The sequence below is a fragment of the Anopheles aquasalis genome, chromosome 3 (genome assembly GCF_943734665.1).
Source record: "Anopheles aquasalis chromosome 3, idAnoAquaMG_Q_19, whole genome shotgun sequence".
Taxonomy (NCBI): Eukaryota; Metazoa; Arthropoda; class Insecta; order Diptera; family Culicidae; genus Anopheles; species Anopheles aquasalis.
Window position 1 is genome coordinate 61,213,549 of NC_064878.1, and position 19,563 is coordinate 61,233,111.

General features: G+C 51.6%; 3 protein-coding genes across 8 annotated transcripts in view; 2 read left to right on the plus strand and 1 right to left on the minus strand.

Annotated features, from left to right (window-relative positions):
- The window catches only part of LOC126577795 (mitochondrial folate transporter/carrier), a 5,325-nt gene extending 3,558 nt beyond the window's left edge, over positions 1 to 1,767 (plus strand). Inside the window, exon 3 of one of the 2 annotated variants that reach the window (XM_050239736.1) lies at positions 1 to 895. This exon is cut by the window's left edge and continues 1,239 nt beyond it. Coding sequence is in view for 1 of the 2 variants with exons in the window: in XM_050239737.1 (XP_050095694.1) it covers positions 1,034 to 1,184 (151 nt within the window). In the remaining variant the exon portion in view is untranslated. Of the gene's footprint in view, positions 896 to 1,033 lie in introns of those variants that run through there. The other variant, XM_050239737.1, reaches the window with a different exon arrangement.
- Positions 1,768 to 2,240: 473 nt separating this feature from the next.
- Positions 2,241 to 12,804, plus strand: LOC126576303 (ras-related protein Rab-32). Of its 5 annotated transcripts, none has more exons than XM_050237518.1 (6): positions 6,764 to 8,477; positions 8,644 to 10,091; positions 10,935 to 11,151; positions 11,231 to 11,412; positions 11,497 to 11,640; positions 11,713 to 12,804. In XM_050237518.1, exons 1-6 carry the CDS (start codon positions 7,565 to 7,567, stop codon positions 11,830 to 11,832), a joined length of 3,024 nt encoding a protein of 1,007 aa, XP_050093475.1. In that variant the 5' UTR covers positions 6,764 to 7,564; the 3' UTR covers positions 11,833 to 12,804. The 5 variants fall into 5 exon arrangements, with proteins under 5 accessions (XP_050093478.1, XP_050093479.1, XP_050093477.1 ...); XM_050237519.1 differs by having other exon boundaries at positions 6,771 to 8,477; positions 8,644 to 9,653; positions 11,713 to 12,802; XM_050237521.1 differs by lacking the exons at positions 6,764 to 8,477; positions 8,644 to 10,091 and adding an exon at positions 2,241 to 2,546 and having other exon boundaries at positions 11,713 to 12,787.
- A 2,289-nt stretch (positions 12,805 to 15,093) lies between these two features.
- Positions 15,094 to 17,676, minus strand: LOC126575315 (protein brown). The gene is made up of 7 exons (XM_050235947.1): positions 17,380 to 17,676; positions 17,224 to 17,272; positions 16,930 to 17,119; positions 16,461 to 16,837; positions 16,074 to 16,392; positions 15,645 to 16,008; positions 15,094 to 15,571 (listed from the first exon to the last, which is right to left on the minus strand). The coding sequence occupies exons 1-7, from the start codon at positions 17,552 to 17,554 to the stop codon at positions 15,162 to 15,164; spliced, it is 1,884 nt and encodes a 627-aa protein (XP_050091904.1). The 5' UTR covers positions 17,555 to 17,676; the 3' UTR covers positions 15,094 to 15,161.
- Positions 17,677 to 19,563: the final 1,887 nt, after the last annotated feature.

Consider the following 19,563-nt stretch of genomic DNA (forward strand, 5'->3'; position numbering starts at 1 on the left):
CAACAACATGTATTATTCGTAATATTATCAGACAGCAGACAGTGGTCCGGTGTCTGTAGCTGTAGGAACTGCTCTCGCAGTCCGCTGATAAGGCAGATTTGGATCCGTGTCGGAGTTGTTTTCGTGTATTGAAACGTAGCATAAACAGCATGGGAACAGCCGCTAGGATTGCGATAGTAACACGCCACCGTCGAATGGAGCGTTGGTTTTTACGCAGCAGGAAGCGTTTTGAATTGGAGGAAAATAGAAACAAAGAAATTCTTTTTTTTTCTGCTTCCCAAGAGGACAGGCAAGAGGCGGTAGATGCGATATTTGTTTAATTGAATTGCGGAAAACTAGATAACGCCTGCGATATGATGCGATCAGTGGTACGCCGGCTCGCTCTATGGCTCCTACCCTTACCTACTAAAGCCTAAACAGTAAGCAATGCAAAGCAAAGCAATTGGTGCACACCAGGCATGTTGTGGCAGGATGAAAAAAGTCCTAAGCAAAAAATTAAACAAAACAAAAGAAACAAAACTCCTGCAAAACTTCCGAGCTTATGCAATAGGATACACAGAGCGCGCTGAGTGTGAAGGGGCGGCGCGAAGAACATTATCTGATTAGAATTATGTATCTTTCTCTCTCTCTCAGCAACACTTTAGCATTAACGTTAGTAATGTTGTACCAACCTCTTCCTGGGGTTAGCTCTCGGCTCGGCTTTTATCACTTTTCCTTTTCTGTTTCTTCTCCTAGCGCTAGGAATACTTACCTCCTGTTCGTTTTCTGACTTTAGTTACATTGTACGGGGAATGCGGGAAAATGATAAGGGAATCTTGGAATAATTGCCTGATAGAACTCTGTGTGGGAAGCAGCATGAAAGGTGAACAAAATGAATAAAAACGAAACAAGTGAAGTGGCATAAAATGTTGCAGAAAAAATGAGAAAAAATCGTAAAAACACAAAAAGAAGCACAGCTCTCTTGGTCTATTATTTCTAATCGTTTCTCTCTTCTTTCCACATCTCTTCCTTTCTCTCTCTCTCTTCACCTCAGATATGAATCGTGGCGTGGCTTCTATAAGGGTCTGGGTCCAAACTTGACCCGGGTCGTTCCGGCAACGATGGTTACGTTCTTAACGTACGAAAAAGTGTCCCGCTATCTGTTAGATAGAAGCAAAGCAAAGAGTGCCAGTGCCGTGCCATGAAGACAGTTTATTTCCATGGATTTCCAGGACAGTTCCATGCTTTGGCTCGAACAATAAGAGTTGCGACTCATCTGCCCGGCATGCAGGGCATCCCATTTTGCTACCAAAAACAGGAAGTTTACTTAAAAGAGTCTAGTGCTCTTGTTGTCTTATCTTTCTAATCGCTAGTTCCTTTTCTTATCCCAGTTTTTTTAAGTGTAGTTTAGAATGGGGTTATGATGGAAAGTTAGTTTCCATTCCTCCCCCTTGCTTGTTAAGCTGTTATTCGTTAATTATGAACTCGGGACGTATTCCCTGGGTGGCTTTAGCAGCACCGGGAGTTGCGGCGTACTTGAAGTTCCTAGATAGCTACGCGTTTTTTGGGTGAATTGACTACATCAGCGCACAAGATGGCGTGTTGTAACCGCGAACAAAGTAGTGCATTAGACGACACTCGCATGAGAGGAGCATGGGGTATAACCACCCGCCTAGAGTTAGGATAATACCACAATTAAATCATCACAAATCGTGGTCCACTATAGCGACCAACGTCCGATGGTTCCCTTAATCGAAGGAATAAACTAAATTTAAACTGATAAATGAACCATTCATTGAATTTCAAATTTCGTCTGCTCTGCTGTAACGTCATCCTCTTGACAAGAGTCAGCTGCTGCCGCGGTTCGATTATCCTGGCCTTCAAGGCTGAATATCACACAGCTCCGAAGCAGACCAAGCGAAGAGCGCATGTGCAGCGAACACAGCACAGACTCATGGTATGCAATCTGAAACAACACTTTTTAGGGCAAGATATTTGCCAATAAAAGACAAATGAAACGATAACAGATGCACCAAAAATGGCCCCATCATTAAGCACATCGTCCACGGTATCCTTTGCACGGCTACTGCGAACATTTCAGTGGTGACTTTTCTGCTCTGCCCAAGGTTACTAAACGGTTAAACGGTGAGTTTTGCTTGGACGCTTCTCGTAAAGGCGGTCCACGTGCCACTACTACTACCAGCGCAGTTCACCGGTCTCGCGCGCTGTTTGATGAGGGAGCAGAACGTGCTCGCAAATCCAAACAGAGAGTGCTGGTCGGCTGGTGACTAACTCTGATTCACCTCAATCCGCCGCCAGGTGCCAATGCTGCTATCGTCGCTCCAGCGTTCTCTTCTTTCCAAGGATTTACATTCTCCAGCGCGGCACGGCAATGGCAAAATCGTTGGCTAATGTCCTGCGAAGGATACGTTCGTAAGCGAGCAAAGTGTTGTTGGACTAAGAAAAAGGTTGAAAAGTGATTGGTGAAGCCAGAAATCCGAAACACATCCGAAAGGGTAGCAATGGTTTCGTCGTCAGAAGGATTACGGACCGCACAGCCGTACAAGGTATGTATTATGTGCTAGTGGAGCTTTCTACGATAAACGGTAATGATTTCAGGCCCAATAGCCACCATTTATCTACAGTAGAACCCCCTGCCGATTCGCTGCAATCATCTTAGTAGGCAGGCAATCTCGAAGGAATCACGGAGTAGGCAGCGCGTTAGTAGTGAGATGAAATCTTGTTTACGATGAGACATCGTACTACTACTGCTGCTCCGTGAGAGTGCACAATGTGTTCGATTGACTCCGTTAGTGGCTATAAAACCCCGAGGACGCAGATTCTTAGATTTTGCGCTGCAACTCATAATAGAATAAGCTCCCCTTTTGCTAACCCGCTCTTCTATTCTATAATGGAAAAGAGTTTAGCTGGTGAAAGGGGTTCCGGGGAAGGGTCACGGAAGATAAGATTAACCTCCGGGGGCCCATTGACGACCGGTGCGCGTCAACGACGACGACGGCACCGTCGCCACCACGAAACAGTAATTTGTTATCAGTCAAAGAGCCACTTTCGCTCTCGTTTCACCGGGAGGCGCGTGTGGTAGAGCGTGTCAACCGCGTAGCTTCTGGAGCTATCGGTGGAGTACTCCAGCCCCCATTCCCCCTCCCTCTTACGCGTTGTTATGGGACAAGGATGTGGTCTAGCTGCTGCTGCAGCACCATCACCAGCATAATGATGATCATGGTCTCTCTCTCTCTCTTGGTCTGGTCTCTGGCGCTAGTGACGGTGACTCAAACCACCACCATGTGTCCTATCGCTGCTTATTCACTCTTATCATCAACCCACCATCATGCTCATGGCGCTGTTGTGTGTGTAGCGCGCTAGCAAAGGCACGCACATGCAGCTTTTGGGAACTGGCCGCTGCCGGTCAGCGAGAACGAAAGTATACGCGCCTCGGTCTCCACTGATAGACACACATACGGGGGGACCCCCTTTAGGTCTCTCTCTCTCTCTCTCTCTCTCTGTCGGTGGTTCTTTGCTCTGATTTGACCGTCCAATACGAGCCAGGCAGCAGTTTGTGCCGTGCATGCAGCAGCAGTAGCGCCTACGTCGACACCTTCCTTCCAGTGTGTATTCGTTTGCGATCTCTTCCGTGGCCTTAAACGGTGGTGACGGTGACGTGCGTGTGCAGTGCGTGTGTCGGTGCATTTCTCTGCGAAAGGACTAGGTCTCGGAAAAGCCCCCCTCGGTCTTGGTCTGCAGCTCTCAACCAAGATCTTCGCTAGTAGTTCTGCGTTAAGATCCTCACCAGGAGCAGCATACGCAGCGTGTAGTGTAAGTGTACTTGGCAGCTTTCGCTTCCTTTCTTTATATCCGTGATCATGATTCACCCATCAGCCATCTCTGCACTCTCTTGTTGTTGATCGAGGCACCACGGATCGGTCGGTTGCGTACTGAAAGTCATCATCAAAGATGGCACTGTGGCGGGCAGGTGTACGCTGCTAAGCAACACTGCCGTCCACATGCCCACACTGGCTTCTTATCTAGTGAGCAAACAATTTGGAGAAACAAAAACACACCTGCACCTTGTCTCCTCGCGTACTAGTCGCTCGTACAGTTGGGAATGGGAAATAAAGCGTAACGCGTGCATCTTCTCGTCGTTGTCGCCCTCGCGTTCACTGGCGTTGCATTTTAGGGTGCCCCCGGGCGGAGAGTGTGTGGTGTAGTGTGCACAGCATCTCGCGTACTTCTGAATCATCCGACGATCTTCTCGGTTCCGTGTGCGCGAGAACGCTGGTGCTCGAGTATCCAGCGACGGAGTGCACAGTCGCAAAACCATGGTTACGTCCGTCATCACGGCAGTGGCCGCAGCTAGACGGCACGCGAACGGTGGCGAGGACGAAGGTGAAGAGGAACTCCGAGTCGTTAGTAGTGGCACCGGTGCGTCCAAGTTTGGTGGTGGTCCACGTGTGTCCACGTTCCGCCGGTTGCGCCGACAGTCCTCCAAGCGGATCCGGTTGCCCTGGTGTCCTAGTGTCAGTATTGAGGTTGCCGTTGGTGACAGTGGACTAGCGAGAGCAGTACAGTTGCGTAGTCAGGTAGCTATATGTGGGTAGCCTACTTCGTTTTCGTCTGTGATGTTTGGGGGTTTATGCGTGCGCGCGCGCGCCTGTTTGTGATCAATCCATTCCCAGTTTAAGACGATCGCGATCGGTTCAGAAGACAGCGGTGCACGACGCAAAAGGCGCACTGTCCACATGACGTGCCTAGCATCATTGCTTGGAGAGAGCGCGCGCACCTCTTTTGCTTACTTTATCACTGCAGGCAGTGTAGAGAAGTGGCACAAGTGCTAGCCTCTCCAGTAACCGGGTCTGCGCACTGTCCCCAACAGTGGACTCTACCGGTAATCTCTTCGCAAATGCAACAAGAACACGGCAGTCTTATCAGCATCCCGCGTGCAACTTGCAGCGCCATTGCATTGGGAGCTAATTAGCATGTTTACACTTCTGGGATGGGGGCACTGAGAAGAAGGATCACTCAGAACCTGGTCGATTGCACGTAGCTGCAATGCAGTTTTAGCTGTCCTCGGACCAGTATGAGTCATGTGCGGTGATGATGATCTAAAAAGTTGAAATTCTTCTCTATGATCTTGTCGGATTCAGTCCACCGTACTGATCGGCAGACTGTGATCCCTTTTTGCGTAAGTCCACGGCGTTGGCGATTGGTGCTCCCGTTCGATGGAGCTGCTTATCATTCCATTTCCGGCGATGTTAAACTGAGAGAACAACAAAAAATCGATCGACCAACGTCGTTCCATCTAGAACGCAATAAAACGGTAATGAGCCAATCTCCCGGGCGCTGCGACGCTGGTGTTTTGTAATCAGGGAACCGAAAAACACGGATCGCAAGATTCAGAGTTTTCCTTTTTTGCTCCCGGGCACTGTCGCGTCGCCTCAGTTATTCCTGGAGACAGTCAACGGGCACATCACCACCATCATCGCATTCCTCGCCTTGCCAGGTCATCAGATAATCGATGAAGATCATGGAGGGATTCCTCTTTTTGTTCGGTTTTCGGGTCTCCCCCTGAGAGGTCATGGCACAAGCCATCAACAGAGCGACGCTGGATGCTGCTGTCCCTGAGCCACGATCCTGGACCTTGAGGCGTTCATTAGGGGGATGTTGGCACACAGCAAGTACAACATGACAAAAACTGGCTGATAAGCAAGTGCTACACAATGCCTACGACGGTGTCGCAGCTAAATTATGTCATAATCGGTCCCTAAAGGAACATTTAAACATGTATGCCGAAAGAAAACTTTCTCTGCTTCCCTCCGAAATGACCGGCTATGATCCGGTGTATCGGGCAGGTAATCCCTACCGCCATTGGAGAGCCTCTTCGCCGTTTGCTTTTACTGGTTGCGTCATCCGCCACGCGAGGTGTGGGACACCTTTGAAGTTGTTGCCTTTCGCCGAGAACTTGTCCGAGTACTTTTTTGGGGCTTCCTTCTACAAACGAGGCTCACAAGTGCCTCGGATTGCCGTGCTGGCGCAGGGTTCGCACTCACGGCGTGCCAGGTGCGCTGTTTTGACGGGAAGGTTCGCCTCAGTTCGCGCGACATCGCATTGCTTTCCCAAGAAAACGAAATCATCCAGGATTGAGGCGAAACCATTGGATCGTGAACACTCTACCCACCTCTACCCACCTGCGTCTGCGGTAAGACTGCGGAACCGCAGGCTTTCAATTGACTTTTAGATTACGGTTTCAACGGGAATATTGAGTTACCTAGAGCTCCCTAGCTGCTAAGGACAAGGTGGCGCTGTTCACTGAACTGTACGATCATTGATCAGCCCGTCAGCTAGATGATACCGGGCCCTAGCAGTGGCCATCTTGTCCCGGAAGTTACTGGCATCTAGTGCACTAGTACGCCGCATCAACTTCACCCGTAATGGTGGCGATCTTCTCAAATGACTTCATCTCGTCTCTGGAATGATCATGAAGATCGCAACCTCCAAGGGGATGATGAAATCATCGTCTCGCCGTCATTGCCTCGTGCTCTGGAATGTGGCGATAACGATCGACGAGTTTTTTTGTGTGTGCTGCAATCACGCAATCGCAGCGATGACAGAGCTACAAAAACAAAATAGTAGGAAGAGTAAAAAAAAAAGGAGATGTGTCTTTTCCTCAAGTCACTCTGGAAGGACATCAATCCAGTGGAATGAGAGCGAGAGATGGGGAGAACAGAAGGCAGAAGCCAGGAAAGATCGGGGACAACGATAGTGCGCACCGATCGTGCGAGACGACGAGAGGGGCGAATCATGCGCGACGACGTCGCTGATAATAATGCGTACGGCCTGCCACGACGAAAAGTTCCAGAACTTGTGGACCAACGGAGCGGGGAGGCCAGTGGCAGGCGGTGGTACGCATTCGATGGGATTCGCGATTCGAGAATGGAATGGACCGGGCGGGATGCGCTCGAGTTAGTCTTGCCGTGCGATTGAGCGGAAGCTGAAGCAAAGAAGAGGAGATCAACTCTCGGCAGCCAACTAAACCCGGCGTGCGAGTGCTGTGATCAGTGAACCGTCATTACTACGCAAACACCGTTGCCAAGGTGTTGGGCTGGTGTTGTTCTAGATCCAAGCTACCAACGAAAGGTAATCCGATACCACCTTGCCGCCCTCGAGGCAAATCAACAAACAGAGAAACCTTCGGAAACCTGTTCAGTCAGAGAGGAGCAGGAGGTCACCGCCGGAACGGAACGGAACGTAACACGGAACCGTCCCGAGGGGACCGAATCCACCGGAGTCCGGAGTCGTCTCTCTATCGCGGGTATCGTTTCGCTTTCGTTTCGCGGGTGCCTTCGTGATCTGATTCCGCACCGTCACGCCACGCCACACACTCTAAGGTTCTGTTGTTGTTGAGTAGCAGCAGCGGCGTCGGCAGCAGCAGCAGCACGCCGTCTCTCGAAAATCGGCCACTACTAATCGTATTAGTAGACGAACACAGCAACCAGGAACATCGTCTTCGTCGTCGTCGTCGTAGTCGACGGTTAGTGTATCGGTTGGTGTTGTTCCTGTAGCAGCATTCATGGAGCAACAGAGGAAGGCGCGTTCCACGCTGGAACGCGGTGAATCCCTGGCCGAGGACAGCCCGGTCGAGTTCGTGACCGTGGCCGATTCGGACGGTTCAGCGCCCGGAACACCGGAGAAAAAACCGAAAAAGAAACGTGGCCTTTCCTTCAAGAAGCTGCGCTCCAACGCTCAAAAGCTGATCCCGGGCGTTCGGCGTGGAAGCAGCAGCAAAAAGTCCAGCGAAACATCCTCTTCCATCGGTGACGGTGGGGAGACGAACGATCGGAACATCGATACACCATCGCCACCACCACCACCCCCGGTGTCGGTATCACCGACACCATCAGCCCCAACACCGGAACCACGGGACGAATCCATCGTGAAATCGACGGAAAGTCTTCCCGCGATCAAGGAGGATCCTCGAGAGGCCCTCGCCGCCACTGCAGGTGCCCGTTCGGACGAGGACATGCTGGCGACGGAGGAGAAACAACGTCAGAAGAAGACACGGAAACCGAGCCGTGCCGCAAGCTTCATGAAGAAGCTGGCCGGGCGCGGTAAGTCGGCCAAAGTCGCACCAAACTCAGCGGCAACACCGGCGACGGCGGCGCCAGGTCCTCGTGGCGACGAGGGAGACGACGCGGTATCAGCCGGCACACTGGAGACACCGCTCAGCATCAAACGGCAAACACCGGAAGGGGCCCCGATCCTGAACGCTGCCACCTCGGACACGGAGCTGTACAGTGACGATCGTACATCGGTCGATCCACCGACGCCATTGAAGATACGTGAGCTGGAAGCCGAACCGAGGCCACTGCTGTTGTTGCGCCGTGGAACACCCCTCTCCGGGGACGAAGGTGGCGGTAGCACCGACATCGAGATCTACGACGATGACGACGAAGGAACCGCGACGGCCATCGAAACGAGCAACGGTAAGGCTTCCTTCCTTTCCGGCAGTATGTGTGCTTGCAACTCGATCCGAACGGAGCGAGAGAGGATCACATACAAGCCATTTGGGTTAACCAACCCCCCACCTTCTGAAGTCACAAGGCGGCTTCTTGATAATGTTCGCTCTCTATCTCGCTCTCTCCATTGCAGGCCGATTGCTTCGTGTCCGTCGCCGGGATGAGAACGATGATGATGTCGTTGGTGGTCGTCGCACTGGTGGTGGTGGTGGTGGTGGTGGTGGTGGCATGGTACTGACCACGGACCTTGATGGTAAATCGAACCAGAATGAACTGTTGTCGCTGCCGACTAAGCCAATTAGTCCGTTCGTCCGCACATCGCTACAATCACTATCGGCGACGACAACGACGACGATCATCGATGGTGGTGATGGTAGGCTGGGCTCGCTGGTGACGAAGGAATCATTCGGTGTCGAGCAGCCGACCGTCACGATTCGTACACAGGAGCAGCAGCAGCAGAAACAGGATCGCTTGTCCAGTCTGCTGAGCGGTGACTACATAGCAGAGATTAACAAGTTCTCGATCGAGAACCTTGTACCACCGGCATCGGTAGCACCACCGCAACCATCACCGCGAACCTCGCTGTCGATACGGGAACGGTTTTTCCAGAGTGCCCTCCCACCACCACCACCACCATCATCATCATTAGCAGTGCAAGCGCCATCGTCACCAGCGGACGGTGACGAGGAAAACGAAGATTTTATGAGGAAATCGAAGGGTGGATCCGCAGCAGCAGGACGTTCGTCGTCGAAAGGGAAAGTGTCCGGTGGTAGCAGCAGCAGCAGCAGCAACGTCACAACCCCAGCCACGAGTGGAGAACCAGCAGCAGGAGCAGCAGGTGGAGGTACCTCGGTGACGGTGCGCACCCAGGAAGCGGCCAAACCGTACCAGCTCGGTAACAGCCTCAAGAACCCGAACAATTCCGGCTTCAAATCGGTGGAACCGGTGACCAGCGGTGCCGGTGGGGGTGTCGTACAGGAACCAAAGGAACAGGTGCAGCAGGAGCAGCAGGAACAGACACGTGCTGGTGACGGAGCAGACGAAGCAGAACCACCGACCGCCGCCGACGGAATCAGTGGTGACGGTGACCAGTCGCAGCAGCAGCAGCAGCAGCCGCAGATAGTGTTCGATATAGGAACGCAGGTACGGCCCGATAGGACCTCATCGAATCTCGTGATCGGTGGCACCACACTCACCGTACCGCCGATAAGGCTTCCGGTGGTCGGTGGTGACAGCAGTAACGGTGCCCCACTTTCCGGAACGTTCGCCTCAATCGGCACAGAAGGAAGCCTCGGTGGTGGTGTTGGTGGTGGTAGTGGTGGTGGACTTAGTTCCTACGACGACAGTAGTAGGAGCGAGGGCGGTTCGCGGCGCCGCATAGCGTACGTTGAGCAACCGACCTTCTACACGCCGGAGGAGGAGGAACTGCTCACCGGTAAACGGCCGTCACTGTCGTCCAGCGGTGGCGGTGGTCCGCTCGAGACCAGCGCCGAGTACTCGCTCGAGTCGGAGGACTACCTCGAGAGCAAAATGTCCCCCCACGGGGATCTGCTGATCGGTGGTGATCGGACCGATCAATCGGTAAGTCCTCCGAGTCCCTCCCCCCGCGGGGGCGGACGGGGGGCCCTAGATCGTGCTTGATCCTTCCTTGACGCTAGAGCAGACCTCACTGGTAGACTCCTTTCACTACGCCGCTGTCGAGTGCTGGCCGGTTATCAAAATGCGTATCGGTCGCGATTCCTGGAATTCTCCGGTGTTGCGATTAGACTACCACGGACACTTGCTCACAAACACGCGCGCGCACACACCAAGCATCAGCATTTGGGGGGCTTCTTTCAGTGGCGAGCACACCGGAATCCGCTGCCCTTCGTTTTCGGGCTCAACAGTGACGGATCTAGATGGCTGCGTGCGTCTCTGATGCTGATTAGCATCATAGTAGCCATTGGTGCAAAGTGTTGCGTGCCTATCACGTCCGTGTGTCTTTCGTGGTTCCGGCAAATATCATAAAGTGCAACGGGGAACATGGCACTGCAGGCCATTCGGGGGGCCTAGGGACGCTAGAAGGGGTGGTAGTAAATTTATCAAAATCTTCTCTCCGGGGGGAATGTGCTGACATGAGGTGTGCGTCTTCGGTGGACAGTTTCTTTTTTTTTTTTTTGGGGAGACTTAATCGTCACGATACATTGTGTGTCCTCCGTTTGTATGTCGTGGGGGAGATAAAATGGCTGGGTGCCATTGACCCACACTGAGCAGGATGGATGATGGAGATAATGATGATGATGATCTTGAACCTTATCCTAGTCCTAGGAGCTCCACAGTCCGAATGTGACTGTCGCCAGAGTGCAGCTAGAGAGATTGCTCGAATCTGTTGCAACCCTCTGTTTCTCTTTCCGTTCTTTTCCAACCCCACCTCCGTGGGTACAGGCGAACATGGCGGCGAGTCCGGCGGAGAAGCGTGAGCATTTGTACAAAATCCTCGTCATCGGGGAGCTCGGTACCGGCAAAACGTCCTTCATCAAGCGGTACGTGCACCAGTTCTTCAGCCAAAACTATCGCGCCACAATCGGCGTGGACTTTGCGCTCAAAGTGCTCAACTGGGACCAGAACACGATCATCCGGCTGCAGCTTTGGGATATAGCTGGTAAGTAGCGTGCAGGGCCTGTGTCTCCTAGAGAGACGACTTGGATCTTATTTTGATTGTTTTTTTCCTCACTTGGCAGGCCAGGAGCGGTTCGGTAACATGACCCGGGTGTACTACAAAGAAGCAGTCGGTGCGTTCATCGTGTTCGACGTCACGCGCAGTGCCACCTTCGATGCGGTCATCAAGTGGAAGCAGGATCTCGACTCGAAGGTACAGCTCCCGGATGGCAAACCGATCCCGTGCATACTCTTAGCCAACAAGGTAGGCCTTTCGCTTGATTTTTTTTTTGCTTCGTGCGAACGCAAGCTAACTGTGTCTGATCGTCTCGTCGAATCTCGCAAACAGAGTGACCAGCAGAAGCAGGGCATTGTGACGACACCCGCCAAGCTCGATGAGTACGTGAAGGAGCACGGCTTCGCCGGCTGGTTCGAGACGTCCGCCAAAGAGAATGTCAACATCGAGGAAGCGGCCAAATCGTTAGTCAATAAGGTCAGTGCATCTCATGTTCCGCAATCGTTTCATGTCACTAATCAATGTCTCTCATCACGTTCCTCCCTGCAGATTCTAATGAATGACAAAATGTTAAACACGGGCGAGATCGTGGACTCGGAACGGTTTGCGCTGGCCGGTGGCGGTGGTGGAAAAGCGGACATCAATCCGAAGAAATCGTGTGCCTGCTGACCGGCGTCGTGGTAGACGGTGGTTGTCGTCGTCGTCGTCGTCGTTACTCATTCACTCATCCTCTTTTGATTGCCGGACTCAGCAGCAGCAGCAGCAGCCAAATATGTATCCGCATGTCTTTGCTGCCTACGTCTGTGTATGTGTGTATGTGGGTGCGTCTTGTGCAGTGCACGATAACGGCACCGATGGTTCGGTTCGAGGATTACTTGTTTTATGATTTTAATGATTGTTACAACACTGTTTGTTTATATTTTATGATTTTTTTTAATTCCCAAAAAGAGAGAAACAAAACACGAATAACTACTATTACTACCATTATCACTACTACTACGCGCTACTACTAATACTACAGACACAGCAGTTCCCTTTTATCACAACAACTTATGTTTCCGATTTATTTCCAAAAATGTGTGCGTTGTTTGAGTTTTTATTTCACGTGTTTTGAATGAATGTGCTTTCCGCCCAGGACAGCAGCTGGAGCAGCACCAGCCGCCGGTCCTTGCTGTATAGAGTTGTCCGTTGTCGGTGTGTAAAGTATAGATTGTAGATTGTTGTCGTTGTTGTTGTGGTTGCAGCAGCACACTATTAACTCCGTCAAAGAGAAGCGGCCCAACGCCTACTGCTGAGAGATGGTAACCAAAGACCATTTGCAGCACAGAGCAGGCTGCGTTGTGGTTGAGTTAAAACCGTCCCAAGCCTACTGTGCCACAGATCCATCGATGGTTGCGCCAGAGATCCTGCGAGTATACCACGATTTGTCCAGTCCAATCCAATCCTGCCGCTATACTGTATCTAGTTGCGTCCTATTAGAAACGGCCAGGACGTCCAAACATGCCAAGGGCCTGACCGGAGAGGTCTCGTTTGGAACGGAGAGATAGGGAACATGAAATTAACACAATTAAAACAACACCAGGTAGGAGAAAAACAAAAACCAAACAAAAAAGAACAAGAAAAGAAAAAAAATCATGTGGCCATCACACACTAACCAAACCCGCTTTGTGCGGTGCGAAACCCTTCACCCCTTGAAAGAAAGCCTTCCGAAATGGCCGAGAGTAGCGTGTGGTTTGCCAGGTGCGCGCAACACCTCTCTCTCTCGGCCGTGGATTCGATCCTGCTCATTACCGGTCGTATCGAGAATCGGAATTGATGCTACCTATGCTGCGTGCACGTGCTTAGTATGCTCATTATGAATTATTTATCGATGTTTCTTCCCTTCCAGCAGCAAAACCCCTCGCCTCGCCACACTCAGAAGTGCTGCTTCCACTTCCGTAAAATCCCGGCCCAGTAAATGGAGAGCCAACATCCCATGTTCTAGTTCTGATCCGGTAGTCGCTTCTGTGAACAGATGGTTGCGATCGGTTCCGTTCCGTGTTCGTGTGTGCCCGCAAAAAGGTGGAAACAATTTACATTAAGGGCATCCCCGTTTGTCTGCTGCGCCGTTACCTCACCATCTCCCTAAAGCCTTGCGGGCCTTGCTCAATTCTCGACCACAACTAGCCACCTCCTGTGAGGGGCGGGAAACCCATAATTAATCCATCCAATCCATCGCCAAACGTAGCCAAGATCATCGTACTCGGCGCGATCCAGGCGATCGCTAGGGGTGGAGAGCATTCGAACGGAGGTCCAGAGCAAATCAGGAGTAAAATCAATTAGCGCCACAAAAACCCATCCCGGTTGGTTCGCGGTGGAGGCCTCATTGTCTGCTTCCTTCGCCTTTTTTGGGCGGGGGGGGGGGGGAGGGGGTTTGAACGGCACACACATCGCGAAGACAAAGTAGCGCCCGCTCGATTGAGCCGAGCGCGGGGAGAATTGGGAAACATTTAAAAACGTAAACGAACCGCGCGCGCTCGCTCGCGGCGAGAAAAGCCTCGGTGCAGCACCATCAGCAGCAGCAGCAGCAGCATAAGTGAAATGTAACGCGGGCACGCGCTCTCAAAACACAGAAGCAGCGAGGGAGGAAAGGCGCTGGAGGTGGCTGGAAACGAGAAATGCCTCCCAAAAGCATAAGTGCCGAGAAAATGAAGCCAGCAGTACCGAAGAAGGAGAAAAAAACGGAAAATAAAAGATGCTGCCCCTAAATCTCGTGCCCGGGATTGCCCAAAACGATGTGGCTGTTCGGTGGCCACAAGCAGCAGCACCCAATCGGTTAATCGAAGGGAAAATCGTTCGATCAGCAGCAGCAGCAGCAGCACAGTTCGCCGGCACTTGTTGCTGCTGGTCGTTACACACGTGTTCGGTGGCGCTTCTTCGTCGGAAAAACCTGGCTGGCGCTTCCCTTCGTCTTCAGTTCTTTTTTTTGTTCGGTTGCTGTGTTGCTGTTGGTCTGTTTCAGGCCGTCCGTAAATTATATGCCTTTTCCTGGGTACACTAATTTGAGCTGAATGCTTAATGATAATAATCGTGGGGTGGGGTGATGGGGCCTTTAGGAGCTGCTGGCTGGTGGCCGCTGATCGCGAGTGTGTATAATTGTATTATAACGACTTCATTTGAGGTTTTTGCATACGGTGCCCCCGGTCATCATCATCGGCCCCGGGCATAGCTCGTGCCTGCGCGGGGCTGTTGCGTGTTTGTTTTGTGATCGAACTAATCATCCGGCTGTTAGTAGGGATGGCCTCGATTTAACGGTTGCGATCACGTGATTGCTAGTTCAAACCTACGATCCTTTTTTTTTATGGCGTACTGAATTCGTAGAATTAAACTCACAAACGATCGTGTGACACTTGGATTTTGTGCGCCAGATTTTGAGCGCGATATTTTCAAGAGGTAACGGAGTGTAGTTTTACGTCCTCAAATATTATACTCTCTTCAAAAGTGAACCAGTACGTAATAAATTACGCAAAACAATCGTATTTCCGGTGTATCGTAGTGAAGTCACAAGCCGACTCGATTCGCCTGCATATTTAACATTCCACGAAAAAGCCCAAAGACGAGCCGAGTGCGCGAAGCAAAGCCTGCTGTGCGGCGCAGGTGTCTGGCGCTCCTTTTTTTGTTGTTGTTTCAATTCTCAGCGTTACATGCTTTCATCATCCATTTAGGAGCAAGCGCGAAACGTTGTGCGTGCGTGCGTGAAATTGATGCGGCGTGAAAGCAGCACCCATTTCTGAGACCGGAAGTGCGGAAGTCCGTTTTCTTTCGATCGCGAGACGCAGCTATTGAAGTAAGTGGTTTTCTCGTTTAACTCACTCCTCGACCGGGGGGGGGGGCGTTGGGAAAGAACACGAACCGGCGGAAAAAAAGGTGGAAAATTCAATGTGGCCACAACAATGACCACGACAAGTGAGGAAGATGATGAAGGTGCTATATTCTTTGGTTGTTGTTGTTGTGGTTGGTCAGTAGAAGCCGGCTTTGCGCACGAAATTCCGCAGCAACCCATAGGCCACTAGATGGACGATCAGAATCTCCGTTGCCATGATGGCATAGTTCAGGTGCAGCTCCTCGTACGTCGTAGCGTAACCGGCATCCTGTAGCACGGCTAGACCACTCGCCAGACACGCTCGGTCCGGTATCGTGGTGATGGTTCCGTTCGGGCGCATCACATCGCACGGAATGTCCTGCACCGGTAACCAGTAGTACACGGAGACACCCTCGCTGGCGAAGAAGAAAAACGACAGGTACTTGAGCACCGGAAAGGCTCGCAGGTTCAGGTACAGGCCACCGAGTAGCATAAATGCCAGGAAAACGATATTGCTCGCCTCGATCGCCATGGTCATAGTGCCGGTCGTACACGATAGCAGGTATCCTGAGAAGAGAAAGAAGCGTTAATCCGTTTTTTATTGGCAATCTACGATCGCGGCGGACTAGCTGCAGCTTACCGTAAGCCATGGCCAGTACACTGGCACCACCGCTAACCAGCGACATGTAGCAGTACGTCTCGAAGCCCCCCGTGAAGCCAACGAACGCGTAAATCACTCCGATAAAGAGAAACGACTCTAGGAAAGCGCGCGGCAAACTAAGCACCGCCTTGTGGGCATAGTAAACCGAAAGGTTGTACGTCTTTTCACCCACTTCTCGCCTCACGAGCGGCATCTCGGACGGAAACGTATAGAACACACCGTAGCTGATCGTGTAGACGAGCTCGCTGATCATCAGGAACAGTGCACCGCGGATGTCCTGGATGGCGGTCTGGGAGATGGGACGCACTTCAAAGTACAGCGATGCTATCACAATGCTGGTGAACTGTTGGTGACGACAACCGAGCGATCAAGAGCAGATCAAAAGGAATTTCCCTGAGGAACCCTTACCAAGAAGATGCCCGTCACCGTCAAGTACTCGCCAATGTTCCGGATGCTGTGCAGTGCCGTACGATGGAGCAGTATCTGCAGCTGGCGCATCCAGCACACCCGATGCCGATAGTTGGCCAGCTTCTGTATGATCTTGGACTGATGGTAGCGCGTCATCAGACACTTGCGGGCAATGTTCTCCCGATGTGCCTTCTGGATGATCTGGTGCTGTCGGATCGCTTGCTCAGCTTCTGGGCCCGCAAACACGTTCGCTCCGGGACTCACGAGCTGGAAATAGAAGTCGGCCGGATTGCCACGCTCCGGTAGTGTTCGCCCGATCCTTATTTTTTGCAGGAGAAGCACCGTTATCAATTAGATGGCCGATTGTAACTGGTTGACAATACTTACGAGCTGAAGAAGGCACGCATGCTGACCGTTGGGCCCTGGTACAGGATCGTACCGGTTTCCTGCATCAGAATCACATCCGTAAAGTACTGAAATACCTGCGACGGTGGATCGTGGATCGTACAAACGACCGCTCGCCGTCCACTGACGCACAGTGCTTGCAGTGTCGCCATCACAGAGGCGGCATTATAGCTGTCCAGACCCGTTGTTGGTTCATCGCAGAATAGAATATCCGGTTCGGTCAGTAGCTCACCGGCCAGGTTCACCTTCTTGCGCTCACCACCGGAAAGGTGCTGGATCCGGGTGGTCCAGCAGCCCTGCAGGCCAAGCTCGTTCACGATCCGCAACACCGCCACATAGCCCACGTTCTTAAGCTTCGACTGAGAACATGAGAATGAAGATGGCGATGATGATGATGGTGAGTCAGTGGCTTATCGCGAGTCGCGTTTTTTTTTTCGGCTATAGGACCTACCGCAAAACTCAGATGCTCGCCAACGGTCAACGATGGTAGCGCAATGTCGTACTGTGGCACGAAGCCCGTCAATCGTTTCATCTGCGTCCTGGTCACATACAGCCCATTGATAAGCACCTTCCCGTGCACGGTCGTGGAGCCGGTTATGCGCATCGAAATGGCCGCCAGTAGCGTTGTCTTGCCGGCACCACTGCAAACAAAAGTAAAACAAAACAAAGGCGAGCAAGCAAGCGTTGATTAGCCTGCGACGCATAGAAGCCACTCTCTCATTCTCTCTCTCTCGAGCGTCCTAACCTTGGTCCCATGATGGCCACCAAATTGTCTGATCGAACAGCACCGCTGGCTGACATGGTGGCACAGGAGGCAGCAGGTAAAGAAAGAAAGCAAGAGACAACACTTCATTAGTCATTTTCGATCGCGCCCTTGGTGTGTCCTGCTGACAATGCTGACCATTTTCCAGGATCACAATTTCCTTCCGCTGTTGATGGCCTGGCCTTCCGTACCACTGCTGTCGCTGACCGGCTTTGTTCGATCGGACACTCACGGAAAGGTTTTTCCACTCCAACAGCACACCGGTTCCGATCGTTGTTCCGCTGCTGCCGCTACCGTTGGCCTTTGAAGCCATTGTCACTCAGTCACTGCGATCCCGATGCGATCCCTATGACGAGTCACTTTAGCATAATTAACATTAAAAACGTTCACTAGGTTCTGTCACTAGGTTCTGTGGAGGGCCGATCGTTGCGACGGTCTTTCCGAAACTGTCCGGAGCGAAAGTCTAGAAAGTGCGGCCAAGCTCTGCGGTGGTGAGCTGAGAGGACATCATTATTATTATCATCATCAGGGATTGGCTGATAAGCCGAGACCGAGACTAGAATGCCACTCGTGTCACCGTCGTCGTCTTTAATGACTTTGCTTCGATCGGACGCTGAGCATTATCAATGTTTGAAAAAAAGAGAGACAGAGAGAGAGCGAGCGAGCCAAAGACAAACTAGACATCGCTGGAATTCAGCTTAGCTTGGGTGATCTACGCGACTGATTAAATGGCCGCGATCGCGATTCTCGCGCTGACCATGGGCGTTAGGGTCAATGCGTAGTCTGCTACTTGCTGTTTTCAAAATATGCGACGGTGAAATTGATTTCCGGCAAATGAATATTGCGATTCCTGGGCGGAATTGAACTGCGGATCACCCCCCCGGGGGGGGGGGGGGGGGGGGGGGGAATTGAAGATCGTGTATTGGTCGGTTGAGTTTATTATAATAAATCCTTGGAAGGATTAGCAAATGGATGGTCGTAAAACGAATCGTTTACCGGTATTCCTACAGAAGGTTCTAGGTGAAACCATCTCCAAGTATTCCAAGAAATCGCTTAAGCCTGCGAGAGGTTTATCCAACAGCAACAAAAAACCCCTTAAAACCCTTAAAACATGTTTTTTCCGCCCAATAGCCGGCAGAGGTCCACTGTAAACCCATAATACCTGGCACCGGTTTTAGTCCCCGGTTCCAGGTAATACTGCTCCGCCTCTATATAGTCTGTGGCCCATAAAATACAAATTGTTTATCTACCTATCTGCAGCAAACCGAGCAAACCTAGCTAGCTCGAGCGCTGTACTAGTGTAGAGAGAAGAACAACAGAGAACAAAACGCTTCGCAGGTAAAGTTCCAGGTTCCCCCACAAGCTCAAAGGGCTCGTACCGCGCTCGAAAAGGATTAGCCGGACTTTACCGATAGGTAGGCAAATCTGCGGTGGCCTCACGTTTAGCTGAGGTTCGTTTTTCAATTTTCCCAACAACAAAAAAAAACCTTATGCTACGCTATGAACGGAATCGATTTGGTTTGACAACGTGGTAGCACAACTTAACTCTCTGGCCCGCAGCTCTACCTGGAACATGGCGTAAATCATCCTTTGGCAGAAATGAAGCAAAAGGTGCCCAACTAAACCGAGCTTTAGGAGCGCTTCGCTGGTGTGCTGGTTGGTTGTTGTATACCTTCTGGTTTCGGTACCTGTTCCGGAGCCCTTTTTTTGTTGCTGGCTGCATGACTAACACTAATAACAAAAGCAGAAGCAGCAGAAGGAACAGCAGAAAAAATGACGAATTCTGTCACGGAATCCTCAAAGATCCTTCGCAGCATTTCATTTGCCAAAAATTGATCGATTTTAGTCAACCTCTGTCCAAGGTCTCTTCCCTCTCGGTCCATTCTCGGTCTCTTTCTGCCTAGAACAGCAGCATATCTTCTGCTCTGCATCGCAGCTTCGCAAGCAACTCATAAATCACCGGGTAAACTAAGGTAATTTCCCTAAACAACCGTGATCGAACTCGATGGATGGACGGATGGATGCGATCTGCATGCGATCTGCTTGCCAAGGGGAAGAGCCCATTAGGGGCCTCTCTGTCCGGTGGCGTGCCAGCCGGTCTAGGGAGCGCGCACCGAGAGAGAAGCTCCTTTAGCAGGTAATCTGCGGCCAGCCAACGGTGGTGGGCGGTCTGTTCGGAAGGTTGTTCTATTGTTGTTGTTGTTGTTGTTCTTGTTGCCACTCAAATTCCGGCCCTATCCCCGTTTTTTTTTTGTTCTAAATCGTCTAATCGTCTGGCTTCCTTCACCCTCTAGCCGGAAAATGCTGTGCCAAAAAGGCGAG

Excerpts from the sequence above, each read along its gene's own strand:
- LOC126576303 (XM_050237518.1), top strand. The coding sequence starts at position 7,565 with ATGGAGCAACAGAGGAAGGCGCGTTCCACGCTGGAACGCGGTGAATCC. Across the intron at positions 10,092-10,934 it reads GTGATCGGACCGATCAATCG|GCGAACATGGCGGCGAGTCC; the intron begins GTAAGTCCTCCG and ends CCGTGGGTACAG. Across the intron at positions 11,413-11,496 it reads GCATACTCTTAGCCAACAAG|AGTGACCAGCAGAAGCAGGG; the intron begins GTAGGCCTTTCG and ends TCTCGCAAACAG.
- LOC126575315 (XM_050235947.1), bottom strand. The coding sequence starts at position 17,554 with ATGGCTTCAAAGGCCAACGGTAGCGGCAGCAGCGGAACAACGATCGGA. Across the intron at positions 17,273-17,379 it reads AATTGTGATCCTGGAAAATG|CCAGCGGTGCTGTTCGATCA; the intron begins GTCAGCATTGTC and ends CCACCATGTCAG. Across the intron at positions 16,009-16,073 it reads CGGTGACGGGCATCTTCTTG|TTCACCAGCATTGTGATAGC; the intron begins GTAAGGGTTCCT and ends CGTCACCAACAG.